General features: G+C 36.5%; 2 protein-coding genes and 1 non-coding gene across 3 annotated transcripts; all 3 read left to right on the forward strand.

Moving 5' to 3' along the window:
• Positions 1 to 73: 73 nt before the first annotated feature.
• Positions 74 to 1026, forward strand: LOC125490264 (aminoacylase-1-like). The gene is made up of 2 exons (XM_048628924.1): positions 74 to 207; positions 803 to 1026. The coding sequence occupies exons 1-2, from the start codon at positions 113 to 115 to the stop codon at positions 1005 to 1007; spliced, it is 300 nt and encodes a 99-aa protein (XP_048484881.1). The 5' UTR covers positions 74 to 112; the 3' UTR covers positions 1008 to 1026.
• A 1355-nt stretch (positions 1027 to 2381) lies between these two features.
• Positions 2382 to 15964, forward strand: LOC105387824 (general odorant-binding protein 70). Its single transcript, XM_048628923.1, has 6 exons — positions 2382 to 2647; positions 11141 to 11234; positions 13436 to 13536; positions 14177 to 14212; positions 14881 to 15031; positions 15842 to 15964. Exons 1-6 carry the CDS (start codon positions 2564 to 2566, stop codon positions 15928 to 15930), a joined length of 555 nt encoding a protein of 184 aa, XP_048484880.1. The 5' UTR covers positions 2382 to 2563; the 3' UTR covers positions 15931 to 15964.
• Positions 15965 to 17247: 1283 nt separating this feature from the next.
• LOC119690498 lies at positions 17248 to 17440 on the forward strand. The gene has a single exon (XR_005253601.2). It is a non-coding gene; the product is annotated as a U2 spliceosomal RNA (small nuclear RNA).
• Positions 17441 to 24539: the final 7099 nt, after the last annotated feature.

The following is a 24539-nucleotide window of genomic DNA, read 5'->3' on the forward strand; positions in this document are numbered from 1 at the left end:
CTACATATCGTTGGACCTTTTTCTTCTTCATTTCTAAATTGATTTATTGATGATCATCAAAGCTATTCCCCTCCAGGTCCTGGCATGGTGTGAGGAGGCTGGAGACGTGACCATGGAGGTGCTGCAGCAGAAGGTGCAGGTGCCCAACACCCGCATAGACGACTCCAACCCGTTCTGGGTCGCTATTAGAGACACTGCTGAGAAAGAGTAAGTTGGCTTGAGGGATATTGGAGATCGCGGTTGTATCTTTTCTTATCTTAGATATTAAAATTTTTGTAAAACTTTCATCTCCATCTAAGAGTAGGTACTTTTAATATTTGTAATCTAAAGTATTCTAAAGTAATTCATTCATCCGTGGTGAGCTGGTCGAGGTAGGACGAGGAAGACCGAGGCAGCAAGCCTATGTCCAGTAGTGTGCTAATACGGTCTGACGATTCTATTCTATTCTGTCAATGAGCGAAGTTCCTGTCCGAATACGTTTTATTTGTCCAGTGGAACCTTTGTACATATCCCCTTATTTTCAGACTAGCCAGCCAACCCAGAGAGCGGAAATGATGATCATCATAATCAGCCTATAGCAGTCCACCGCTGGACATACATGGTCTCTCCCTAAGCACGCCACTGAATGCGATCTATAGTTTTGCGCATTCAATCATTACCAGCCATCTTTCGCAAGTCATCACCTCATCTAGCCGGAAGGCGTCCTACACTACGTTTGCCTAGTCCCGGTCTCCCCTCCAGAACACGTTTACCGGAAACAGAAACCATTATGACGTTTAACTATAATCTCTTCATATTCCAGAGGCTACACCCTAACCCCAGTGATCTGCCCGGGCGCGACTGACGCACAATACCTCCGGCGCGCGGGGGTGCCTGCCCTCGGCCTGTCCCCCCTCCCCCGCACCCCGCTGCTGCTGCACAGCCACGACGAGAGGCTGCATGTAGACTCGCTGGTGCGGGGGGTCGAGGTGTTTGAGAAGATGGTTAAGGCTTTAGGCGACGTGTGACGGTTTTCTTTTGTTTTTTAAATGTATCAAAACAAAATTTTGTGAAATTAAAGGTTTATCTTACTAAATACGAGTACTACTCTTGTTAATTCCAAATTCTGATATTAAAAAATTCTCCATATATCGGAAGACGAGTTGCGCAATAGGTATATTGGTTTAAAAACGAGCTATCATAGATTTATTTTTAAGCGCGACAGACTTACAGTTTCCGCTGTAGTAGCATACTGTATAATTGTATATCTATCTCCCTGCACCAGCTCTGCTCGTGGTCTCCCCTCCCCCCTCCCCCCCTCCCCCGCACCCCGCACCCCGCTGCTGCTGCACAGCCACGACGAGAGGCTGCATGTAGACTCGCTGGTGCGGGGGGTCGAGGTGTTTGAGAAGATGGTGAGGGCGTTGGGCGACGTGTGACGGTAGTCTTTTGTTTTTTAAGTGTATGAAGTAAACTTTACAAATATTACGATTGTTAACAAATTAAAAAGAAAATATGAAAAGAATTAAAAAATGGTTCTGTTTATTAATTACAGCTAGTCGTAATAGATACTAACTTAGATATATAAAATACAATATAGATAGGTACCTCTACCGATTTGAAATCATGTCGTCTATGATGAAGGTTAATGGGATAATCAGTTGGTTAATACCTAGTATTTGTGCAACATAAGCATGCAATGCAAGTCTCAAAAGCTTATGGTGAAATATACCAAGCGTGCTAACATACACTTATTTACCAAAATATATGTATATGTAACTTGAAGTAGTTTAGCTTCTTGGGTGAATGTAATATTCTTACTCCATCATGGAATACTTATAATATAATCTGATGAAAGTAACCTTGTGCAGAGTGCAACAACACATCAGTCTACTTTTAATTAAGTATAATATTTGTACAACTTCCCCATTTACATACAAAGTCTCTCCTTCGACTTTAGGTTGCCTGGTGGTGGTCGCTTTTAGCGATAAGGCCGCCTATTGTATTATGTTTTAGTTCTAAAAAAGCGAATATAATATCATACTGTTCGGGCGGAGGGCTAAGGTAAGATCATAATAAATAATTTTTAATCCAGCCCCTACATTAATTTATAGCAGTAAGTACGACGCATAACGGAACGCTGTAAATCAAGTAAGTAGGTATGTACCTATCGGTAAGTATGTAATTATAAATATTATGTGAATTATAACTTATCCGTTCTGATTTCTTTTACCGCTATCTACAAAATTCTGATTTTACAATCTACTTACTAATTTGTTTTATCCGAGATAATATCCTCAAAACAATTTACTTTATCAAACAAAATCTGCGTAAAACGGAACGCGCCACACGGCGAGCGAAAAAGGCGCGAAACCTTCGATCGCCCTCCTACGCGGGCCTTTCAAAAATCGGCGCATTCGCGAGTCGCGGCCCATACTGTGATCGGTCGCGCCTTTCGCCAGCTGGCCACTGAACGCGACCTAAAAAAATAAATCAGTTCTTTTGTCAAAAATTCAAATTTAATCGCGCGTTCAGTTTTTCTGGAAGTTGTGTTTTTGTTGTGGGAAATTGTTGGATAGAGAAAATGGTTCGTCGGTTGAGTGCGCTGGCCTGCTGCTTCTGCATGTTCGCTATATCGCTGTGCGGCAGCGCGATACCCTCGGAAAGTGTAAGTTATCAAGACATTTTTATAAGATTAGATCGTGAACAAACAAACTTTTGTTTTGATAATGACTGTATGCACCAACAATTTATGGGGAGCAAATAGGTTTCATGCGATGGTAAATAGAATTGTAACAATCCTTGGTTTGTAAGTATGTAATTAGTTTATTTAGATAACAACAGTTAAAGACTACTCATAGCTATATATGTATATAGTATGACACAGAAATAAAAATATGCACTGGTTTACACGTCATGTTTTAGGTCTTAGATAAGTATATTACTTATCACGACAGCCATAACTCCGCTCTACTTACTAACCTTGAGGCCTATGTGTCACAGAACTGGTCTGCAATACCTACTGACAACAAATCACCTTCATGTTACAACATTTGTATCTAGATTTATCTAGTCTAGACTAAAACTTAGTAATTAACGAAGACGTAAAGGTTGTCGTCCAAAATTAGAACGCATAACATTCTTAAATTCTCAAAGTTAGTTAGAATTTAAGAATGTTGGTGTAGATAGGAAGACTAATTTTATTCACATATGTATAGGCACCTAATTATCCTACCTGCATGCAATTTAGCACTGAAAATCAAGAACTATACCAACCTATTATAGGTACCTCAGGGTAATCATAGTTTGTACACATAAATAAAAGAAAGACAGGTGTCATCAAAAATTGGCGCGCAACAAAACAAGAGAAAGTGTTGCAGTTTCCGCCGCACACATACACGCGCGTGCTCTATGGTCTATGACTCTATGGTACGAGCGATCTGTCGCTGTTTTCTATTCGCTGGTTTAATATGTTATGTAGGAAATTTTATAATGATGATAATAATTTTGCTACTAGGATATAGGTACTTATACCATATCCAGCCATAATTGTATACTTCTAAACTCCAAAGAACTCATTGGTATTATAACTATTGGTCAACTGAGCTACCACCGCTCTCACTGAGGGGTTCATTCTAAACAACTTTTGATGTACGACACTTGAAGTATCGCGGTATTTTCTGCCTATAATTGGTAATACCAATATTGGAGGTAGATTATTTATTATGGTCCAAGTGTGTGCACATTACAAAACATGACTCTCAGATCTATCACTCGTGGAGCCTGGTGGGACAGATGACTGATGAAGATGCTTACAATGATAATTAAGCTTGTAATGATAAGTATATATACAGCACAAAGAATACGAAAATATTTCGTAACCTGCTTAGATTTATTGGTCTCAAGTAAACTTCTGTCTAATTAGCTTTTAAAAATTAGCCAATTAACGCAACACACGCTGAAGGTAACTGCGGTAGTTAATAAATACTTATGTCATGTCAAAAACAAAATGTCGAAACATAAATAAACATGCAAGCATGCGCGGCTCTCAATATAATTGTGAAACTGGGCCGGCAATTCTACATAGAATCGAGTTTTCATCGAGGAACATTTTTCCACGAACAAACTGTATGATTAAATCATAAATTTCGCGTTCTAATAAATTGGTAAATTGCTAGGGATTTTATAATTAATCCAGGCAGTAGGTGTGCGCCACTAGCCCGCCACCCGCCATTACACACCGTCGCGCTCGACTTACGATTACAATGTGTGTCCTCGTTCAAATATACATATTTTTTTCAAGATAATTATTATTTGCATAAAATGATGATTTTATATTATTCAGAATATTAAATATTTCTAGGGCTATGCTCATTTGGCTACTGGCATTGAAGCTGTTGGAGCATAAGCAAGCTCTTTTTCAGTAAGCTGTGCGTTACTACAATACATTGGATTCGCAGGAAGAAAATTAGCTGTCAGATTAGTCGTCAGTCACAGTTATTGAAATTTGGAAATTTTTCGGAGGCGGGAATAGCAAACAAAAATGTTGTTTTCATGCATATAGACATTACAATATCATCCGTCAAACAATATGTAACGCAGGTAGGTGCGTACAATTACGCTCGTAACCGCTGCAGCTAACCAATAAACCACAAACCGACACTTTTCACTTCGATTCAAATTGCGACCAAACGTTGGTAATCCCTGACGCAACGAGAGGGAAGTGAGATGAGAGCTGTGATGTGATGCAAAACAGGAGATTTACGCACTTTTCATTTCGATTGTACAAACCTAGATAAGTTAGATGCTGGGAAAAGCTTTTCATTCTAACGGAGGCTAAGTGTAAGGCGGAGTGGGCTAGCGGAGCCTAGACGATAAGTATAAAATTTAAATAAAATAATAATATCTTTTCAGTAGAATTATATCTTCAGTATTTATGGTACTGCTCATTCATGGGACACCTGGTAGGTATGTATCTATCTATATTTATGTATTATGTAAATATTTTGAACGAATAAATATTTATGGATGGAACTATCTCGATTTGGACGAACACAATCGGAAGTGAAGTTTTCATAAAAAGGAAATGTGATGAAATCAAAGCGTACAATAACTTCATGAAACATCCTCTATTGCAGAAAACTGGATCGATCGATGCGATGCGATCAGTTGATCGTTTTAACTTCGAGTTACAAAATATCTGCGGTTACAGCTGATGTAAGCTAGTTTAAATGATTGAGCACTGAACTAAGCATTTGTAGTAACGTTTTCACAAGTCCTTTGAATTATAGCCTAATAAAAATAATGTATATCTATTAGGAGCAAGGACACGAACTAATAATTATAATGTATAAACGAAACAGTGTTTTGTTGCAATAACCACATTAAAATCTAAATTGCCTCCTTGGAAAGTCTAGGTTTGCTAGAAGAATAATTTTAAGGAGTTTTACGTCATACGAAAAGGTACATACTAATCTATTTTTTTATTCATTCGTTTTTAATTTAGCTTCTATAACTGAGATGCTGAGGTGCATATGGTAGGTACGCTTTTACATAGGAACGTTCGTGTTACGGAAATATTAATTCTTAATTTTGATATGATTGCACTAATATTGTGTTTAAATTGAACGTAGGCTCCACAGTGCAAACATAACATCATCTACAAATAAAAAAATCAAGTCAACCTATGCATAACCTGCGCATACGCATTATGGCGTAACCAATAACACCATTTATAGGTAAAATCCACCTACACATTATACGTGGGTCTACAGCAGTACATCTCTAGTTAGCGAGGCCGGCACCCACTCGTGCTGACTCAATTAGTGGACTAGCCCCCGTGCTTAGCATGTTTAGTGGCAGAGAAATACCTACAGTGCGACAAACTTATCTGTTCCGGTGACAGCTCACGTAAATGTGTAATATTTCTTCATTCTATAAGATTTTAAGTTTGCCAGTAGTGGTAATTCGCTCTTGAGGTTTCAATAAATCAATCTAATCTATATTAATATATAATTCTTTAGTAAATTATGAGATATGGATCAATTTAGTTCGCTCTCACTGGCACTGTAGCTAAGGTTTTAAAAACATTCATATGGATTTGTAACATAGCATAGGACTTAATAAGTAATAATGCATACAAAAAAATTCAATCCTAAGCTCTAGATTTTGGTAAAGAATCCACCCGGAACACCGATTTTTTTCGTGAAATATAATTGGAAAAATTAACGGTTCTTATTTAAGTTCACTTCTTTTCAATGAACAATATATTTAATACTTACTCTATCTGTGATTTAGTGCGTAAGGACCTAAATTTGTTAAGATTTATTTTATTATTTCATTACTGTGTATTAAAAACCTTGTGTATTCAACAATATGTCGTTAGTTTGCGCGTGACATTCACACAAGTGAATATAAAATGCTCGGGCGTGGGCGCCGCCTCATCACCATCACTCATTCTACACACTTGAAAAATGTAATTCGAAAATATTTATCATCTTACCATTAATATTTTCCCAAAGAATAGTACGAATGTTATAAGTTTGGGGTCGGAGACTGTGCGAAACAAGCGGATTATTGTAATTTGCAAAGAACTAACGAACGACAGCTGTCATCTGATTGTAATCGGTAGTTCAATGCAACGAGAAAGATTTGTGGTTAGCTAGGGTAACCCCAGTTTCTCTGATTTAAATTATAAGAATATGAGAACGCCTGACCTGATTGAATTATTCGTAGCAAACACATAGGCACAAACACACATTTGCAATAAATTGGTATAAAAAAAAACACGCACTCACGCCTTGTACTAATGTACTCCCTTGTGGGGTAGGCAGAGGTGCATTGCTGCACCCACTTTTCGCCAGAGTGTTATGTTAGTCCCAATGTAATAGGGGGCGGGCCTATTGCCATTTTACGGGCACATCCAAGACCTGAGAACAAATATCTGTGTTTAAACAAATCCCCAGCCGGGAATCGAACCCGAAATTGGTATAATGTAATATTACTTATACCGGAATTCCCACAGAAAAAAAAACTTTTAGGGCAAAGCGAATCTCGCTAGTAGAGAAATATAGGACCGACACCAATATAGATCATAAATTAACTTGAAATCCCAACATAACTAGGAATGCATGGGTACTAAATTCATCGTTTTATTTTATCTTAGGCAACCCCGAATGGGGTAACATGCTATAAAGGCAGTAATTGGGGTAATAAACACATTTTTATTGGATACTGGCAAAGTAGTTTCTTAATAATGAACCGCCGAGGTACTTATGTGTAATCACGGTCCTTTCGATGAAAGAATCGCTTGCTAGGGGTGCAATTTATAGCAAAATTAATAAAAAATATTGTGTATGTGAGATATAGTAGTTGGTACAGTCAGGAAAGAGATAAGTATCCAGACCCAATGCTTACACTTATTCTTCATATTCAAATCTACTGACGAATGCTAGTTAAAACACGGTTTTTCATAAATTGTATGTCTATCGAATACCTACATAACAACATCCTAGCTATATTCTTCAAATATTTATACACCAGTCACTCTCGTATTTGATAACAAACTTTTTCCACTGAGGAGTATCTGTTTTACTGTCTATACTACATGCTCGACTAAGAAGATTTTGATCTTTACCTGAGTTCAAGGTTTGAAATCGCTTTCATTTACATTAAAAAAGCGTACATGAAAACATCATACGCATACTGTATTGACCTTTTCCCACACTAAATTTGTCAAGTAATGTACGGTGGCCTGCGCCTAAAAGTATACAGGCGGGTGTTTTTGAAATAGCGATCCCTGATGATGAAGGAACCAGCTACATCTGTAAAAAATCCGGGACGTGTTGTGTGTGATGTGTGTAGCAGTGGTGTTTATGTGGATGTGCTTGAGCAGCATGTGAGCTTGAGATCGCTATTTTTAAAACTCCGCCTGTATACTTTTAGGCGCAGGCCACCGTACCTACATAATATGTATTTAAATACCATAATACGAAATTCATCATTATTACATTAATAATCTTTAATCCTTAAGATGGACAAAGTTTGATCTTTACAATTATGCATTAAATATGGCAAACTTCTCCATGACAAAAGAATATTTCCAATTCACCTATGAAATTATTGATTTGCAACAATATTTAAATACGAACTATATGGAGTGTCAGTGCAAAAGAAACGTCTCGACAATTAATAAAACCCCACTTCCACCACAAATCAAATTTTGTTTTAGTTTTGTGTGTTAGCCAGAAAGAAAATTTGTGATTTTTTTCTTTGGTACAATAGTTGTGATATATCGACGAACGGTATGTGATACACCACCTTAACATAAACTATACAACTTAGTCCTGAAGTAAAAGTAAAGCCTGTACTATAAAGAGGTCAACTCACGATAATACATTTCACCTCGACTGCAATACTTCTTGCTCAAGATGTAACTACAGGCAGTGGACACTTGGACGGTGCTGATGTTATGCAACCTCGAGGGCGATAAGGTTGTATGCGAGCCAACCATAACCGGCTGTTGCAACCTTGTCGCATTCGGATTATGGTGTGTTCATATTTCTGGGACATCACATATTGGTCAGTATAAGTACGTAGGTTTACCTATATAAACAAAGCCAATAGAATAATCCAATTTTTTGTCACCCTTTGTATATTCACCATTTATGTAACACCCTGTAGATAGAGTAATTGCAATGGATTGTTATGATCAAAACATACGATGGCGATGAGGCGACGCCGGTTAATATAATAATAATATATTCAAATATTAATCTTTAGGATCCTACCATCTTTAAAATAATAAAACTGATAGGGTCTGTATAGTGTCTAGGTCTCTCGTAATAGCAAGTGATACTCGTATTTGTATGTCATAAACGCATAAATTAGCTATTGTAAAACTGTACCTCATAAAATATATAACATTCACGATGCAGTTAAAAGAATGGTTTATTATTTTAACTGGAAATAATAAAATATCGGATGTGGATAATTGTTTTATTGTGGTTGGAAATAAGTAATTAATTAAACTAGGCACCTATACATACATAAATAACTAGTGTCGTACGTACCTAGGTATATATTAGGTGTTTATATATTTTTTAAACCATTTACCGATATAGCTACACAGGATTCTAGGCCTGCCGAAATGCATAGTTTGGTAAAGCTGTTCTAACATCAATCTTTAGATCTAACTAAAGTGTATAGGTACTGTTATACAGGGTGTTGCATACTAAGCCGAAACCAGCATGTGCAGCATGTCATATCTAAGCCCGAATAACATTTTCAACACCCTGTATTTGTTTATTTACAATACTTATGTAGAGTTATGTAAGTACATGAGTAAGCTATTTTCCGTCTATTTGTCAGTCTGTATAATGAATGCTAAGCACAAACCACGGCAAGGTTGTACATGCGTGAAGGTTGCATATGCACTAAACTAATTAACACCTTCATTGAACTACGGAACGACCATTTTCGGGTGCATAGAATTTCAGTTCATGCTCGATTTAATATTGTCAATGTTACATCTGTCCTAGGTTAGATTCTTAACGTAAATAGGTAAATAATATAATAAATGTAACTACAATTTTATCGTAAAAAGCTAAGAAATAAGTACAGACTTAGAAAAAAATAAAGTTTTAATGTGTATATTAAATAAATACACATATTTGATCATACGTTTTATGGAGGTACATAATACCCATCAAGAATATTACATTACATCGTCGCAAAAGAATTACATCGATAATTTTGATTTAGCTAATAAACCTACCAAGTACTTACTAATTATTAAATAGATACTATTCCTATCAAGGAAAATTCTCATGATAAACTTCAATATTATCATAAATAAGCTATTGTTCCCAAACACTGTATCGATGTAAAAAGTGCAAAAATGGAAATTTCAATGTAATTACTAAAATGCATCGGAGTCTTTGACCCCGTCCGTGTTCCCATGACAGTGAGTAGGTGGAATATAACTTGGTCTCTCTTGTGAGGTAGCTTGTCTGGTTCCAGGTGTCAGCTTACACTGGTTTATAGAAGGGCTATTGAGGTGGATGCCGAATGTAAATGTGACCGCAAAACGGGTGCTACTCAGCATACAAACTTTCTTCGGAATGTTTATTTTCATGTAATATAATAGATTTTTGCGATTTGGTATCTTTATATGGATCTGCAATACCCAAAGATCCATCAATTAGTTTTTCTTTTTATTGCAGTTTATGTTGTTTTGCTAGTTCACTAGGTTCGGTTGGTGATATCATCAGATGTTTGAAAAAATATATACACATCATTCGAGAGAGAGCTAGGCACCTGTAAAGCCGTCGGTACAGCGCCTAGCTCTCTCCAGTCGTGTCGGTCACCTGTCCCATTAGTTTAGACTTTAGAGTGATGGAACAGAGAGTGATCCTATGTAGACCTTTGGGCACTAAGACCATTTTCTTTGAAGTTGTCTGATGATCTTTATGATTTATATTTGATGGCTTTATATTATGCATCACAATTATAATATTTTATATCCAATATAATATATGTCAATGTTATGTTTATATCTAAATTTGATGTTGATCAGCATAAATGTAGGTCTACCTTGAAATCATATATATTAGGTATTAAGTTTCCACTTTTTCCTGTTTGACCGGAAAGTCGATAAATGTTATATCCTACTGCATATAATTATGTTCTAAAATGCCATGCAGTACCTAGATTCTAATTTAGTATGTGAAATCTTATTTATGGTTAAGTAACGAAAATGTTGTGTTGTGTAAATATTTCTTCAAACTTTATTATTTCATCATCATCATCCTCAGGCTTCAATCGCCCACTGTTGGGTATAGGCCTCCTTTTCTACTGCAATCTTTTCGGTCCTGTGCCGCTCGCATCCACTGCTTCCCTGCTACCATGCAAATATCATCGGACCATCTAGCACATGGATTAAAGACTGTGCCTAAATGTATATACTTGCACCACAACTACCACACAATCATTATAGACTCACTCACTTCCATCCAAAGGTTGTCTGGTAGAGATTGTTATAAGCAATAAGGCCGCCTCTAAGTAATGTTTTTTTTTTTTTTTTGTATTTTTTATTCTTGGTGCAATTAAAGTGTATTGTATTGTATTGTAAAGCTAAACTCTTATATGATGTATATTCCAGGACACGCGGTGCAAGAACCCCCCGACGGCGCCGCAGAAGATCGAGAGAGTCATCACGCTGTGCCAGGATGAGATCAAGCTCTCTATACTGCGAGGTGAGGGGCTTCTTCTTCTTCTTAATAGATTTGTTAACAGCTTATACGTTATACATTGTGAGTCTATCGTGGATGCAGATATGAAAGAATATCACAGAGGCAGAGCTCTTCGTTATAAACAACTTTTGTTATAGTGACCTTGGGATATCATGGAAATGGCTCTGTGGCCTACTTTCGGATGTGCATCTACGAAAGACTCAACCTGTAGATAGAAGTGCTCAAAGTAGTCTCTTCGAGTGCTGTATCACCTGTTTGAAGTATATTAAAAAAAACTATAGACGACCGAATGGCGTAGTGGTTAGTGACCTGACTACTGAGCCGATGGTCCCGGGTTCGATTCCCGGCTGGGGCAGATATTTGTTTAAACACAGATATTTGTTCTCGGGTCTTGGATGTGCCCGAAAAATGGCAATAGGCCCGCCCCCTATTACATTGGGACTAACATAACACTCTGGCGAAAAGTGGGTGCAGCAATGCACCTCTGCCTACCCCGCAAGGGAGTACATTAGTACAAGGCGTGAGTGCGTGTGTGGGTTTTAATTTATGCATCGACTGTAAGGAACACTATGCCTCATTTCCAATTCCCAGATTTTAGGACAATGTATATTTGGTGGAAGTTTCCTTCAAGTACCTCAATACCTTAATAATGTTTTGTAACCTTCCAAAAATAAATACACGATAAAAATGCCGTTCACATAAAATATTTGGCTTATTCATTCAAATCGAGATAGTATGGGAATTTAGGTAATGAAGTTGTACAAAATAGTAAACTCAGATACGCTGTTTCGTAACTTTTTTGATGGTACAAAGATAACGCTTTGTTATATTTTGCGATGAGGTCAGTAGTGTAGTTATTCGTGGTTTATGTCGCTGTACCTACTTAATCAATTATGTATTATTGTTTTAATATAAAAATAAATAAAAGGGGCATAATTTTAGTTACATACCTTGTGTACCTACATGTAAAAGTATAAATATTTAATTTTAATAAAGGTAAACAAATATATCCTACATACTACTAACTTACATGTTAGTGCATACGATTCGCTTCGTGATATTACTCAACGAGTGAGTTGTTAGTAAGTGTAGCCTACCTACTTACTTAAAAAATATATATTTATAAGTGTCTCAGGAAATTCGATGTCGTGCAAGCCCAGGCCCCAAATATCATCGCAGCGAGCCCGGCGTAAACCTTTATATGGAAACTTGCCTTGTAAAGTGATTAACTGTATTAAGTGAGGTCACCATTGACTCACATTGGTACAATTGCATACTCAAGCGTTCTCGTTTAGTAAAACATCTGTGCAGCTTTAAGTGTACATGATGTAAAACAGCGGAGCTGACTGCCAACCTCCATGGAGAGGCACTTGAAGAAGAAGAAGAAGATGTAAAATAGCTTTTCAGCTACAAAATTTCCATATGATACATACAGTCAGCATCATCTGATTACATAATTCATTGCACCTTGTCAAAGTTAAACTGCCTATTTATTCATTCTAACATTGACGGTTTATTGAGATCATCAACACATTATGAAAGCTCAAACAAAACATTAGTTGCCTTGCTAACAAGGCATACCCCAGTTGTATCATTTTAACACTAGACTGCAAACAGTATTTGACCCATTTCGCATTGCATAACCCTTGCACAAGTAGCAAGTCGGTGGGTCTGGTTGTAATAACCGGTTGCATCGAAGGGTTAGGTGGCTTATACGATGAGCATAACCTAGTTTCACTTATAAATGCCTCGATAATAAAGGTGCTTAGAAAGTATGCTTTCTTTTTTCTTCTTCGGTGGTTGCGTTTTATTGTTATTTATGTATAATGCACGTCCTACTATGATTTATTACCTGGTATACAATATTAATTTTATAAGCGCACCTAAAAGGGAAGTATACTTTTAGCATTGAAAGATTTTTTTAAACTGGGGCAGCACTCAAACTACAATAAAAAAATACATTACCTATTTTATTATTCTAATCGATATAATTATACAGGATGAAATTACTCTGACAAATATTTAATCTTAAAAAAACAGTAAGTACTTACATTAAAAAATCCGGCCAAGTGCGAGTTGGACACACGCGCTTTGGGTTCCGTACAAGTCTACTTTCTAGTCTTCCTTTTAATTTCGTCATTATGTAGGTACTACATCCGTGTTATATATATTCCTTAACATACATTTTTTGTATCTGGTTGCAGAGGCTCTGGACGTGATCAAGGAGGAGCACACGATGCCGGCGCAGCGCCGCCGCAACAAGCGCGAGGTGCCCTTCAGCCACGACGAGAAACGCATCGCCGGGGTAGGTTACTGCATCAGCATGGCAGACTATGTGGTCCTCTCTTCATCACCATCAGCCTATAGCAGTCCACTGCTGAAGGGCTAGAACGGGCGCAATTAAGACTTGGCAAAAGTTTTGCATCGCGCTCACTCACATAGCGCAGCCTCGAGTGCGACGGAGAACTATGGTGACGTCTTAAATGCACCCCAAGCTAGCCCTTTTGGGCGTAGGCCTCTCCCAAAATACGTCCCTGGATGCCATCTATAGTCCACTCTTCCTGGCATGGACATGGCTCTCATTTGTCTTTCTCATTCAACAACTCTCATATCTCCCATTAGTCCCATTCATTCGTCCTTCCACCTGAACTCAGAAAGATTTACTCTGGTATCTAACTTCTGTACAAACACCTTACAGTCAGGTTGACCACTTAACCGTACTAGTTTAACACCGCTCATCGATTCTTGAGATACATACTTACATAATAATATTATTATAATATAGTAGACAAACATCTGGACATAAGGACAACAAAGTGATCATCACACGAATGTTTGCCCTGAGTAATTCGAACCCGCGACCATCGAAAGCAGGTTCGGACTACACTACCACTTGAGCTATAATTTATCATTTATGCTAATGACGGCTTTTCATTTGGTTTCAGTGCTTGCTGCAGTGTGTCTACCGCAAAGTTAAGGCTGTAAGTATCAACATGTGCAACTACTTATAGTTTATTATACATTTATTTATTTATACATAAATTGAAAAAAAAGCTTTTAGCGCATACATTTTCCCGTTTTAGCCGAAAATGGCTTCGCTTGCCGTTGCGTCATACAAAAGAATTCAACGTGGGACCAAAGAAAGTTCTTGTAAAGAATGATAATATAGCATCCTTCCTTCAATGTATAGCAATATATGTGTAGTACTTAGTGGTAGCATTTTGGAAGGCATACAATTTTAATGTAAAAATGTCAAAATAAATAAATATTCATGAATTTATTGATTAAAGAAAGTTACTAGCCCAAAATTTAAGTATAATAACTTTCTTTGGCTACGCGTTGAATTCTTTTGTATGACAAAAAAATGATGTCGCTGTATCTATAATTATCAATAATCACGTCTGAAGCCATCAGTGCTCAATCGATACTACGATTCTTTTTTGCTTATCTCTTGTGAACTACGAGTATGCAGCAAACATTTGACCCTTTAAACTAAAGTTTATTTTTTATCTCAAATACTAAATTGACGGATTCTCCGCGATTAATATCGATGTCGAGACAATGGACTGTTGATGAATTGTTCAGATTCTGTCAATTTGGAATCAGATATTAAAAAACTGACTTTAACACTCCCCTTCTCCTTACCCAGGTGGACGGCTACGGGTTCCCGACGCTGGAGGGGCTGGTGGGGCTGTACTCGGACGGGGTGAACGAACGCGGCTACTTCATGGCGGTGCTGGAGGCGTCACGAGGGTGTCTCATGAGACACCACGACCGCTTCTCCAGGACTGTGCCTATGGGTCAGTAGTGTTGTTGATGGGTGTAAGGCTACGGGTTAGGTTAGGTTAGGACTGTGCCTATGGGTCGTTGTTGATGACGATTTTGAAAGCACAAACAATATTTATTATATATAGGTATTTAGATAATTATTAAGTGACGTGTTTTTAGTTCTTTCATCTTTCATGTTTTTTTTTGTTTTTTTTTTGCACATCTTTGTACCAGTTTTCTTGTACCTCCTGTAGGTTGGCTGATAGAAAATGCTCTTAGCATTAAGCCCACCTTTTGTACATTTATTTTATATCTGTGCAATAAAGAATAAAATAAATAAATAAATATTTTTAGAAATGTCAAAACTATAAGTTTTGCCAATGAAAAATCTGATTAACGGAAACGCTAACTTAATGGTAAATAAATAATGATAGCACTAAAATTAGAATGTATGTCTTCATAATCGACATCATTGATGGTTTTATAAGTTTTGCATGTCGCTATTACGCCTGCGGCTGTATTAATTGCGACTTGTATTTACGACGTCTCGTCTCAATTACATAATTTTATTTCACCTGATATTCGTACATCAAGTTCAGTATTATTTGCATCAGAAATTTGCATTAGCAAATTTTAAGCTAATTTAATCTGCAACTTATATTACCCGTAGCGGTGCCAAAACAATTCTAAATAGGTCGGTAGAACGAGCCATTATTGCCACGATAGCCAACCAACCGTTTAACCAATAAGACCTAAGCAAAATTCATAAAGCCTCTAATTCAAATCCTATGCGTATCAGAAATACATACGTATCTTAAATATGGCATTTTATATGTTTTCAGATAACGGTCGGAATTGCGACGTCTCCTTCGATATCTTCGAGTGCATCTCCGACAGGATCGGCGAATACTGCGGGAACTCCGGACTCTGAACACAACTACACCAATAAATATAGTTGATAAGGATAAATGAATGTGAAATTAAAATCCGAGAATCTTCTGGTCACTATAAATTATACTGTTTAATGAGAGGAGCGAAACGAAAACGATTCAATTGATAAATAAATAATATGTCAGTACAGAGATTCATAATAATGTAAATTGGCATAACTTAGAAACCTAATTAAATGATAAGGTGGATTTGCAATTACGAAATTGTCGAAGAGATGTGATCAAAACGTTACCAGTTGGAGTTACTGTTAGGAATTAAGTAGAAATTGTAAATAACGTAGCTGTAAGATGAATAGTTTATAACCTACTAAATTGTGATGCTCAATAACCTTATACTAAGCGTATGTGATAGAGCGAGATGAAGCTATAAGGGCACACGGACCACCGGCCACAACCACAAAATGTCGCCACTGGCATATTTCCTGTAATTTTCGTACATTTTATATGGACTCGCCGCACACGGTTGACGCCGGTGGCGGCCACACGCTTCAAATCGTTCCCATACAAAAGCTTCTCGTGGCGGCGTTTGTGGCTGTGGCCGGTGGCCCGTGTGCGGTAAGAACGGTGGCGGTAGATAAGTCGCTCACTGGGAATGCAATGTTGTGGATAGAATAATTAAGATTGATAAATACCTATGTATTGATATGAAAATACTTGCAGTGAACATATTCTTAACCACGGATTCTTACTTATCATGTTTAGAAATTAATATCATGCACTTAGTTTCTGTAATTTAAATTTCAGTACTCATTTCTGTTTCTGGCAGTATTAATTTAATTTGTCCTGTTGTTCTACATTGTGCAATATCTTCATCATCTATTTCATAGTCGAATTTTGTTTCTAAGGCTTTTAACGAACTGATAGATTAATAATTTTAGATTTAAGTTGTACCCTAATAAAGATTTTTATAATTTCTTTCTTGGTTCTTATTGGAGTTTCTTACTTATCTTCATTAATCCTACAATCATTTCTTACATTTTTATCTTTATCTTCGTCACTATCGTTACTAGGATTATTTTCATCATAATAACTGAAAGTCATAATGTTAACATGTTAACGTGCAAATCCGTAAGAAAAGGTACAGAAGATCTATTTTAGGTTGCCATGTCAACCCAAAGGGTTGTATTGTGTCATTGTGTCTAGATCAAGTTTACAGGGTCTTGCTATTCAGTCACCCTATTTACAGCTGTTCGCCCGCTAGCGACTAGTTAGTTCACAATACTTAACAAAGATGGCGCTACTGAGACAACTTGTACATCGCGGTATTAAGATTTTTTCCCATTTGACATATCTACAGTATCGCTTCTCGGCCTTTTGGCTAAGATCAAAGTGTAGTATCTGTTCTTTTCAGCTTAATATCTGAAAGTTCCCTCACTGAGGGACCAGTATATTAATCTGATTTTTGTAATCCGATGGGACATTCGGGGCTCGCTCCACTCCCGTCACGGGTCGGCCCGGCATTGCAGCGCCGCCGGGATCGGCCCAAATCAATACCTAATGTTATACTTATGGTGAAAGACAGGATTTAAATTGAAATGTTTAAAACTTTAAATTTTATTCCATTCCTTAATAAAGAAATATACTCACACAGATTTGTTTGAAATCAGTTTTACAAATTAAAAAAGTAATAATGTAATGCCTCATTAAGGTTCATCTCAGTCATACTGAACATGTTGCGGTCATGCGCCTCCTAATGTACTGTACATACATACTGAATCATTTAAATTAATATTATTAATAAATTTGAACATTCTCATTCTCACAGTATTGATCCTTTCAATCGGTACAATAACCCCGTTTCCCTGTCAGCTGACTGCTCATTAAATAGCTACCTAGTCCTAGTTTCACGGAAAACATACAGATTAAACAAGAAAAAAACTTATTAGAACCAAACTTTAAATGCAATGTTCCCACGACAAGACAAGTTTTTTTTCTGTTTCCTGATTTAAATTAAAATATTATCTGATTGCATGCTCAATATTAATTAAGTATATGTACTTATGCAGTTGTAAACAATATGTATAATTTACATCCCTTTTACCATCCACTTCTTATTAAACTCTAAAACCCTGGATACATTTACATGGCAACGGACGTCAATAACGGCTTAATTTCCACCCTGTTCGGGTTCATCCTTAAACTTCTTGTCTCTCTTCAACGGTGGTTTCACTTGATAACTCTTACGGCTCTATTAACTATATACCGAAACTGATGAACAGAAAGGTAAAGGAATGATCGAGTGGAGACCAGAAAGTACCGTACCATGAATGACTGACTAGTCAGGTAGCCAGTGGTGGTTGGATGAGGAAGAGCCTATGTCGAACGAATTCGGCCTGATGATGATCAACAGTCTGATCACCTCATCCGCCGGATGTTAAAAACAACAAACAACACTTCAAACGCTGAACGCATTCAAGATAAGACGATAATGAAACAAAACAAGATCTAAATAGTGTAAAAAAACGCTTCCTAATCATAATGTACATTCTGGGAGTACAATACTGAGTTCTCAAAGGCTATCAGCTCGTAATGGTTCACACATACGGCCTCCAGTGCTCGAGTGCATTTGCCTATGAATTCAATTGTTTTTCCTCGTTCTTTAACAGGGCCGGAGTTAGGGTGGGGCTAAGTATTTTTATTATTCTCATAATATCATGTAGGTCTGACAAATCTGAAATGCAGTCAGACCCCAGGATGGCTGTTTTATCCTGTAAATAATATTTTAATAAATAAAACTATTTAAGCTAAACTAAAATAGTACCGTCTATCTTAATAGATAAAAAAATGTTACCTTTAAATTAAATGTATGTGCTTACAGATAAATGTCAACTCGAAATTCTGATTAAAACCACCACTAACTACTAGGTATATTAAAAATATACAAGTATCTATTTAACAAATTGTTAATCCGCATCGTATGTTTGAGATAAGCACTAATTATGTACTTAAAAAAGTAATTATTATTATTATTATTATTTAATCCTTTATTGCACAAATATAAAAATAAGTGCAAAGGGTGGACTTAATGCTACAAGCATTTTCTACCAGTCAACCCACAGGAGGTGCAAGAAAATTTTATTATAAGGTGTGCAAAAAGAAAACAACACTATTACTACAAAATTAAAAACAAGTCACTTAATAATAATTACCAAATATACCTAATATAAAATACGTAACTACATATAAGTTCTGAATATATAGATAAACATAATATATACCTATATACTATATATATATATATATATAAAACTAAAATATATATATAAATATTAATATTATATAACAATAATTAATTACATCGTTATTCAAACGTAATACTTATGCTTCTACCCTCAATATTTTTTCGAGATCGCGCCCACAATCTACACTCCTGGATACGACACTGTCCATAAATAAACGTCTTGACGCAAATCTCTGATGTAATTAATGCTGATTTTAAACATGGGTTTGGTACTGTCTAGGTGATTTATGAAAATACAATTAGCCTTTTGCCTCACAGGTGTTTTGGATAATCTTGGGACTTCAATTGTACAACTAATGAAAAAGCTATAAAGATTTAGGATACCCATGACCTAAGTAAATAAGATATTGTGTAAGAACGTACATTAAGAAGAAACTTGTTTACTTACTAAGCACTAATTGTATAAGTTTTTCAGTTTATATTTTTTTAAACACATATTTGGGGTTTCTCCGTCGTAGTCTCAGAATGTTATAAAAACATCTAAATCCGTGAGAACAAACTAAAATAGTCTAAACTGAATAAAAATCATAATACATCCTTTTTTATAAATTGGCATTTTATGCTTAAATTTATTTACTAAACAGAAATTATTGAGTAAACTCAGTTTAGGTTCATATTTGATCTAATTTTACCGAATTTAATGGCTAGCTCAGTACAGGCAAGAACAAAACTGATGACCCTTGCCTTTGCTGCCGGAACTATTCACTGTTCATCATTGACATATATATTACTGCGTAAGGACAGGCCAAACCACTCAAGAAAATGGCACCCGCGCGTTGGCCCTAAAATAGACATTTTAGGGCCAACGGTCCTCAGTCGACAGTTGTCTGTGACGGAGAGATGAGTCTTTGTTTCTTGTGATAAATATGCCTATTTTTGTTGTGAAAGGCTAAAAAACTATGATACGAAGGTCAAAAAGGAATATGGAATATCGTATCATCCTTAATTAATAAATAAACACATTTTAAAGCGATAATTTATTTTACTACCAAAGTCTACAATGGCCGCACGATGTAACCTTGTACGAACGTCCGCATGCAACTCACTCATATTATTATGTACCTACTGTCCGGTGACGGTAAAATATGAACGCACGTACAAGGTTGCGTCGTGAGCTAAGTAGCTCGGCTCTGACATAGTTCCAACAAATTATGACAGATGGCAGTTATTTTGCTTGTATGAAGAAGGTTTGAGTAAAATGTTCTGAAGGGCGTATCCTTCCTTTTGAAATCATTGCTGTTCATCCGTTTGGGAGCCACGGTACCACAGACACATTCACAGAAACACAACAAATTCATAACACGCTCTTTTTACCACAACCCGTAGATAGGGTTTCGCAAGCAAACTCCGTAGGTCCGTTAATCTGTGGTTCCGCCGTCTTGGCCACAGGATCCTCATCAATAGTGCTCATAATTTCGGGTCAGGTACCAGGAGTGCATGAGGCGTGAAGATATAGATGCCCTTCGAAGAGACCCATTGTGTGGGCGACCTCAGGAGCCAGCAGCGCCGCTGCACGCCCCGTGGCCAAATGTGGAAACTACTGTGGACTACCAATATTATGCACCTATTATAGGATAAGAATAATCGGTAGTCTAGAAATTTTTAATTGACTTAGTAACCCTTCATACACGATTTACACGATCGATTCACCGCCACCCATCAGATTTTAGGGGAAGAAAAATAGAACCTATCTTGTTTTCTGGTACCTAATTGAATAATAGTTAACTGAAATCAAAATGAAATAAATAAGATTTTGTTGCGAAATTTTGTAAAAAGAGTTTTTTACTATTCTTTCAAAAATATATTCCTTGTAATGTAAGGTAGTTCTAGTAATAATTTTTGAAGTAGAAAATAAAGGTTCTTTGTGTCTTTGTTTTAAAATTGAATGTAGAGTTATCTGACGATCCACCCCGGCCATTAGTTAGTCCTTCGAACATTCGACAAACAACTCGTTGTTTCCAAACCTCGTTAACAAAGTATTGTAAATTGTAAGCTCTCCATCATCTCCAGAAGTACTCATAATCCTATGCAGATCGGTGTAGCAATATCCTGTGCTGCGCTATCCCTATTCAATGTTAAACTAACTGTACCACGGTTGGTTGATCACAATATAATAGGTACCTAAGTAGGTATATGGTAGACACTAAACTCGATCTAAAACTTGACCCAAATAAGATCTGAACGTAATGTACTTATACATAATTGAAAAGCATAATAATTATGCAGGTTATCAGTGATATGTTATTTATTATGTAAGTATTTTAATAACGTTGATTAATATGTACGAGTACCAACCAAAGCTTCTTTCTCTTTCTCTTTTCTTGTCCACTGCTAGACGTAGGCCTCTCCCAGAGGTCACCACTGGATGCGAACTATAGCTTTCCGCATCCAATCTGTCTTACCAGCCACCTTTTGACCTCTGATTGGTAGCGTACATAATTTAAAAAAGTTCCAAAGGACTTCTAAACTTTAATAAAACATTAGCACACCGTAAGACACATACAAAGAGAACACCTAACTTTTCGTTGTAAGTTAAAGTCCGCCAAAAACGGATGTGACCTGTTATTGTACATTTCCATTGAAAATTTAATCTCCATCTCGGCACTAAATCAATGACCAATAAACAAAATACTATACATTACTACCAGCATTGTCTAAACTAGTTATCACTACAAATATCTTTCATACTAATACCACTAATAAACTTTAGTTAAAACAATGGTATTTACAGGCAACAAAAGAGATAATTAATGTAAAATATCCATCCACAAGTCACAACGCAAAAAGTTTGATCGTAAAATTACAAGGTCGTTGTGGAAAGATAAGTAGACGAATCAAAGAATATTAATTATATCGATACATACAAGGTCTATTGGTCTATAAACATTTTTTCATGTCACTTATCTTGTCATCTTGATCATTTTGTCAAGAGAGGTCGCTGTTTAGTTGCTCCGCAGTTTTTATTTCCTAAAGTGTGCAAACACTGCAGATTCACCTTAGACAGTATTTTAAATATGTGTACATTGGTTCACCAAATATAAATGTGAAAGTGAATTGTAAATAAACAGTTTATTTGAGCAATAATCTTGATTTTTGTGAGAGTATAACAAACCCAAAATCAATAAGTGCGGTAGTAGTGAAAAAAGTGCGTAACTGTTGTGCGAAATAAAACTCTCATCGCCTAACGAAACCGGACTTGTCCCAAAGTTAATCATATCATTGACTTATATGCAAATTTCGTAACCTGAGACATAATACCAAGTGGCTTACTCGTTAAGACGGGGACTCCCTGGGTACAAAGTGCAGAGTGGGTGCAGGATCGAATCCCGCTCAGACACCTTCTTTTTTGATTTTAAATTATATTGTATGAGCGAGTGCAAGTTCAATTCCACCACAGAAAAAAAAATCTTTTTACATTTTTTTTATCGAAAAATTTACAATGGAAAGCTCATCACTTCACTGGGGTTGCTGTGTGCTAGGAAAAGACAGCGACGAATTTATCAAGTGTTGTCACTGCTCTAAAGTCTTTCACCGCGACTGTATCATTGACGTCGTTGATGACTCAGAGTCAGACGGATGGTCATGTCCACTATGTAGGAGTTTGAAACCCAGACGTGGTAACAATGATGAAACCGCTATATCAAAAAAGCCCCAAAATGCAAAACAGCCTTCCAAAAGGAACCCTAAACGCCCAGCAAGAGCTTCACCAGAACCCGCATCCGCGATCCAATCGCCATCCAATGAAGATATTCGCAATATAATCAGAACTGAAATGCGTAATCTCCTACCAGAGCTCACAAAATCAATGACTGTGGTTAATACAGAGCTTAAATCAATAAGAGATGAGATTCAATCTTTTAAGGACTCACTGGACTTCATGAACCGCCAATATGAAGACATAATTAAGGAGCAAAAACGTAACGCTGAAATGATGAATATATTAAAAGATAACAACCTTCAACTGACCAAGACTGTACAAGAACTAACTGTTCGACTGAGTGATCTTGAGCAGAAATCGCGTGAAAACAATATCGAAATACAGTGTGTCCCTGAAAATAAGAGCGAAAATCTTATAAAAACAATTACAACGATCGCTGGAGTAGTAGGATGCACAATAACTGAGGACGACATAGTTAACTGCACAAGAGTTGCCAAAGTAAACCCGACTACTACACGCCCTCGTTCAATCATAGTGCAATTAAGCTCGATCAAGCATAGAAACAATTTTCTTGCTGCAACCATAAAATATAATAAACATCACAATGATAATAAGTTAAACACCTCACACATTGGACTGACCGGCACCAAAAGACCAATCTATGTGACCGAACATCTTTCACCAGCCAATAAACAGCTACATGCATCCGCACGCCTAAAAGCTAAAGAATTGAATTACAAATTCGTGTGGGTCAGAGGAGGTCGTGTATTCATGCGCAAGGATATTGATACACAATTTATATTCGTCAAGAACATGGAAACTCTAAATAGATTAGTTAGTTCATAGATATTCTGTTAATAATTGTATGCTCTATTCATCTATTATTGTATAAAATTCTCTAGTTTAAGTTTGTATTACCAAAATGTGCGAGGTCTTAAAACAAAGACCCATATATTTTCTCGTAATGTTTTATGTAATAATTATGATATCATCGTTTTAACAGAGTCTTGGTTACATGGAGGCATAATGAATAATGAACTTTTTGACGCTAGATACAATATAATAAGAAGAGATAGGGAGTCATCTAAATATAGTTATAAAAAAGATGGTGGAGGTGTAATGGTAGCAGTTTCCAATAAGTACAATTGCAAACGTATGTTACAATGGGAAAGCGATTTCGAAGATATATGGCTGACTATAGAAATCCCTAACCATAAGTGCAGCTTTGTTTTATGCGCTAGCTATTTACCCCCTCCAGTGGACTCATCATTATTGAAAAAATACCTAAAACACTGCAACAGAGTTTTTGATAGTTGTAAAAATGAGCAAATATGTATGATAGGCGATTACAATGTCAGTTCTATTGATTGGGATTTAGTTAACGATGCTAATGTGAATCATAAAGCTTCAACTTTGGGCGATATATTAATTGATTTCACAAGGTTAAATAATTTTAAACAACATAATTCTATATTAAATAATAAGGGTAAAATATTAGATCTTGTACTTACAAATATGGCTGGATGTAATGTAAGTAAGTCATTTAACGAACTCAGCAAGAACGATCCTTTGCATCCTACGTTAGACATAGATATTGATTTTAAAGTAAGTGATACAGTAAGGTTGAAATCGAATCAGCAAAAAACAAAATTAAACTATCATAAAGGCGACTATGATTCAATTCAAGCTTT

This window comes from Plutella xylostella, chromosome 22, assembly GCF_932276165.1.
Source record: "Plutella xylostella chromosome 22, ilPluXylo3.1, whole genome shotgun sequence".
NCBI classification, from domain to species: domain Eukaryota; kingdom Metazoa; phylum Arthropoda; class Insecta; order Lepidoptera; family Plutellidae; genus Plutella; species Plutella xylostella.

Bases quoted from the DNA above. Each gene is read 5' to 3' on its own strand.
- LOC125490264 (XM_048628924.1), top strand. From the start codon at position 113: ATGGAGGTGCTGCAGCAGAAGGTGCAGGTGCCCAACACCCGCATAGAC. The intron at 208-802 runs GTAAGTTGGCTT...TTCATATTCCAG, and splicing joins AGAGACACTGCTGAGAAAGA to AGGCTACACCCTAACCCCAG.
- LOC105387824 (XM_048628923.1), top strand. From the start codon at position 2,564: ATGGTTCGTCGGTTGAGTGCGCTGGCCTGCTGCTTCTGCATGTTCGCT. The intron at 14,213-14,880 runs GTAAGTATCAAC...CTCCTTACCCAG, and splicing joins TCTACCGCAAAGTTAAGGCT to GTGGACGGCTACGGGTTCCC. The intron at 15,032-15,841 runs GTCAGTAGTGTT...ATATGTTTTCAG, and splicing joins CTCCAGGACTGTGCCTATGG to ATAACGGTCGGAATTGCGAC.